This window comes from Bombina bombina, chromosome 1 (genome assembly GCF_027579735.1).
Source record: "Bombina bombina isolate aBomBom1 chromosome 1, aBomBom1.pri, whole genome shotgun sequence".
Classification (NCBI taxonomy): domain Eukaryota; kingdom Metazoa; phylum Chordata; class Amphibia; order Anura; family Bombinatoridae; genus Bombina; species Bombina bombina.
In genome coordinates, this window is record NC_069499.1 from 605,186,447 (window position 1) to 605,191,646 (window position 5,200).

At 36.9% G+C, this 5,200-nt stretch overlaps 1 protein-coding gene across 1 annotated transcript in view; it reads right to left on the minus strand.

The window, feature by feature from the left end:
* The window catches only part of ARL13A (ADP ribosylation factor like GTPase 13A), a 43,154-nt gene extending 41,686 nt beyond the window's left edge, over positions 1 to 1,468 (minus strand). The window contains exons 1-2 of the mRNA XM_053691110.1: positions 1,440 to 1,468; positions 808 to 909 (exon numbers count right to left, since the gene is read on the minus strand). Of these exons, the coding sequence (XP_053547085.1) occupies positions 808 to 866 (59 nt within the window). The 5' untranslated portion in view covers positions 867 to 909; positions 1,440 to 1,468. The remainder of the gene's footprint in view (positions 1 to 807; positions 910 to 1,439) is intronic.
* Between the last annotated feature and the right edge of the window lie 3,732 nt (positions 1,469 to 5,200).

Sequence of the window (5,200 nt, forward strand, 5' to 3'; positions counted from 1 at the left end):
GAAACATACACAGAGTTATACACATGCACACACACACCCATATACACATACACTCACAAAGACATACACATACACAGACACACACATATATATATTGCTGCAATATATATATAAAATAGTAGATGAGGTTGAAAAAAGACAGAAGTCCACCGAGTTCAACCTATATAAATGTAATATACTTATAAAAAAGCTCCATATCCCTGAGTTCTGTTTCTAGCCAGCAATGTAGCCAACCCATTATTAAATGTATCTAAGGTTTTGGCATTCACTACCTCCTTTGGTAAGTAGTTCCATAATTTTCCACACAGACTGAAAGACAGAATAGATGAGGTGCTTCCTTGTTTTTATGTACTTGTTTTACTTTTATTAAAAAGTGTGTTTTAAACTTATCACTTTGTGAGCTTGATCTTTATGATCATTTGATATTGCTGATTACCTATGGTTGGTTATCAGCTAAACCACCTGCATTTTTCAGCTGTGAATTCCACAAGCACTGGAGTACATCTTCCTACTGCTTTTCCAGAGATACCATGCAGATGAGGATACAGCTGGTAAGGAAATAAAAAGATGGCATACATGCATATGCTTCACTCACTGGCTGTACTGTATCCTCATACGTGTAGAATGGTGGTGTTCCAGGAGTGCAACTTAAACTATGTCTTATCTCCTTTGAAGCACAGTAAAATTGAATTTATTTCAAAATTGAATGGTCTAACAAAATAGAGCCTTTTTATTTTCATTAGACTGTCCCTTTAACAACATGAAAATAAAGGTTATATGTAAACACAGTGCATGCATCATGCTTACCTTATTGGCTCCTGCTTTATTTGAACCCAGCGCCAGCAGTGAGATAGGAAATGAAACATGGTCCAATATCTTGGGAGTGTATAACCAGTTCTGTCTGTGTTTCTAATAAAATGGACATCAAAGTGATCTAATGATATAGATGTGTTTAATGGGTTAAACCAGTGAAAAACATCACTCAAAAGGCATGCAGTACCAGAGTCCTTAATATAACCCTAGATTACCTTTTATACTGGACCGACAATACAAATATTTAAATCCTCTGAGGCTCTAGATTAACAAGAAAAATCAGACAATCTATATTTCTGTAAAAATGTTATTATTTTTCCAGCCTCAGAGAAAAGACTGGGGCCAATAAGGAACAGTCAAGGGCCACATGCAGTTTATTTTCTGCCATCTTACACCATAAAGCCTCAAGTGGGAGCAGATTGTTAAAATGACTGTGAAACATCAGATGGGTTAAATAGTAAATCCTTTGTAAAGCATGGTAATCTAATGTTAGTGGCATTATTGGGTTAAATAGCCTCATCTAGTAACAATGTAAAAACATTTTTTATTATTATATAGTCACTCACAAGAAGAAGCACAGCAGAATGATTACAGGTCAACAATAATATAATATATGTTCAACTCACAATGGGTGGGATTCCGTCGTCCATACAGCTCTTTCCATTTCTCCGTCTGATGATATCTAATCCAGATTAATTGAGTCATTGTATGGCTAATCCCTTGAAGGAGGAGGATTCTGGGAGTTGCAGTACTTGGAGGAAAAGCAGAGATTAGGAGGGTGAGGTTCAAGCTTATTACTCTGGAATTTATGGACGACCTAATTACCTGAGCTGAGGGCAGGCTTGGGACCAGAAAAGGTTTGAATTTTTAATAGTTTGGATTTTCGAACATTTACATCTTTAAAATGGGACAGTATAAAAAGACGGAACCAAGTATAAACAACATCTTACGTCATTTAAGTAATATTTACATCATAATACAGTTTATACATGCAACCTAAAGGTAGTTTTACATCATTTGTAATACTAATACTTTTGTATACATAGTACTGTCAGAAAGATAGTACAGTACTGGAATCAAAAAGGTTATATTTGTTGTTTAAATATGGACCATTATTTGCATTTTAGAACACAAAAAATTATATATCTCCTATAGCATTATCAGTGCACAATTATTCCTTGAATATCCATGTTGCTGTTATAAAATCAAAGTGCTGAAATGTCCTTCCCTGGTTCTGGTCTATACAGTTTTTAGTCAGCAAAAGTGTAAGGCCAGGAAGAAAAAAAAAACCTGTGATCTGACTAGAAAATTATACTGTAGTATAGGAGCTAACAGGAGGGCCAGGAGAATAATAATAATAATAAAAAATAAAATAAAATAAAAAAATCAACAGCTGTCTTAACGAAGTCATCATACACTACCTATAATGGAGACCATGCTATGTCTTATTGATCCACTGTGGGACCATTTCAAATAGAGGCAAACTTCCTAACACATGGGGGCACAGGTCAATAGTTTAGAAGTCTTGAGGGCCGCAGGTCAATATTATAGAAGCCTTAAGGGCCACATATAACTCTATAGCTATTAAACACACAAATTTACTAAAAGTGGTCAGTGGCACAGAACCAAATTTAGGTAAGGTTGCTTGGTACCCTATGTCTGCTGGTGTCTCCTCCAGATGTACATTGTGGCTACCTTATTGGCTTTAACATTGTGGCTGCCTTATTTGCCCACCTACCAGTGTCCCCAAAGCACACATTTTAATTCTGCTTTTCCCCAGGGCCATAAAAACAATGTCACACATTATTTGTTCTGCGTTTTCCCATGAACTACAAAAACTCTAAAAACTATATAAAACTATATATCAGGCAAATTATTATATATATATATATATATATATATATATATATATATATATATATATATATATATTTATTATTATTATTATTATTATATTATATATTGATATTTCCCAGCATGTAAAGCTAAGAAGCTTGTGAATACAAAGAAGAAGAGAAAGTGGCTCACCCCTAGCAAGAACATCCATAAAAAGAGTTTTGTGATATATGTTGTTGTATGCCTTATACATGTGCTGTTACATGCACATCATACATTGAATTTCCCCTTATATATTTTTGTATGTTTAAGGACCTTATGCATTACCCTTGCTTTGTAATACATTTTACTTTCAAATAAATGTGGCAGATGCCTACAACATCTGAAGTAAGATATTTAAATGACTTGGTACTTATTACTGATATTTTCTTAGGCCTAGATTTAGAGTTCGGCGGTAGCCGTCAAAACCAGCGTTAGAGGCTCCTAACGCTGGTTTTGGGCGCCCGCTGGTATTTGGAGTCAGTGATTAAAGGGTCTAACGCTCACTTTACAGCCGCAACTTTTCCATACCGCAGATCCCCCTACGCCATTTGCGTAGCCTATCTTTTCAATGGGATCTTCCTAACGCCGGTATTTAGAGTTGTTTCTGCAGTGAGCGTTAGAGCTCTAACGACAAGATTCCAGCCGCCTGAAAATAGCAGGAGTTAAGAGCTTTCTGGCTAACGCCAGTTTATAAAGCTCTTAACTACTGTACCCTAAAGTACACTAACACCCATAAACTACCTATGTACCCCTAAACCGAGGTCCCCCCACATCGCCGCCACTCGATTAAAATTTTTAACCCCTAATCTGCCGACCGCCACCTACGTTATACTTATGTACCCCTAATCTGCTGCCCCTAACACCGCCGACCCCTGTATTATATCTATTAACCCCTAACTTGCCCCCCACAACGTCGCCGCAAGCTACTTAAAATAATTAACCCCTAATCTTCCGACCGCAAATCGCCGCCACCTACGTTATCCCTATGTACCCCTAATCTGCTACCCCTAACATCGCCGACCCCTATATTATATTTATTAACCCCTAATCTGCCCCCCTCAACGTCGCCGACACCTGCCTACACTTATTAACCCCTAATCTGCCGAGCGGACCTGAGCGCTACTATAATAAAGTTATTAACCCCTAATCCGCCTCACTAACCCTATCATAAATAGTATTAACCCCTAATCTGCCCTCCCTAACATCGCCGACACCTACCTTCAATTATTAACCCCTAATCTGCCGACCGGAGCTCACCGCTATTCTAATAAATGTATTAACCCCTAAAGCTAAGTCTAACACTAACACCCCCCTAAGTTAAATATAATTTTTATCTAACGAAATAAATTAACTCTTATTAAATAAATAATTCCTATTTAAAGCTAAATACTTACCTGTAAAATACATCCTAATATAGCTACAATATAAATTATAATTATATTATAGCTATTTTAGGATTAATATTTATTTTACAGGCAACTTTGTAATTATTTTAACCAGGTACAATAGCTATTAAATAGTTAAGAACTATTTAATAGTTACCTAGTTAAAATAATAACAAATTTACCTGTAAAATAAATCCTAACCTAAGATATAATTAAACCTAACACTACCCTATCAATAAAATAATTAAATAAACTACCTACAATTACCTACAATTAACCTAACACTACACTATCAATAAATTAATTAAACACAATTGCTACAAATAAATAAAATTAAATAAACTATCTAAAGTACAAAAAATAAAAAAGAACTAAGTTACAGAAAATAATAAAATATTTACAAACATAAGAAAAATATTACAACAATTTTAAACTAATTACACCTACTCTAAGCCCCCTAATAAAATAACAAAGCCCCCCAAAATAAAAAATTCCCTACCCTATTCTAAAATACAAATATTACAAGCTCTTTTACCTTACCAGCCCTGAACAGGGCCCTTTGCGGGGCATGCCCCAAGAATTTCAGCTCTTTTGCCTGTAAAAAAAAACATACAATACCCCCCCCCCAACATTACAACCCACCACCCACATACCCCTAATCTAACCCAAACCCCCCTTAAATAAACCTAACACTACCCCCCTGATGATCTTCCTACCTTGTCTTCACCATGCCAGGTTCACCGATCCGTCCTGGCTCCAAGATCTTCATCCAACCCAAGCGGGGGCTAGACATCCACTGAAGAAGTCCAGAAGAGGGTCCAAAGTCTTCCTCCTATCCGGCAAGAAGAGGACATCCGGACCGGCAAACATCTTCTCCAAGCGGCATCTTCTATCTTCTTCCATCCGATGACGACCGGCTCCATCTTGAAGACCTCCAGCGCGGATCCATCCTCTTCTTCCGACGACTAGACGACGAATGACGGTTCCTTTAAGGGACGTCATCCAAGATGGCGTCCCTCGAATTCCGATTGGCTGATAGGATTCTATCAGCCAATCGGAATTAAGGTAGGAATTTTCTGATTGGCTGATGGAATCAGCCAATCAGAATATAGTTCAATCCGATT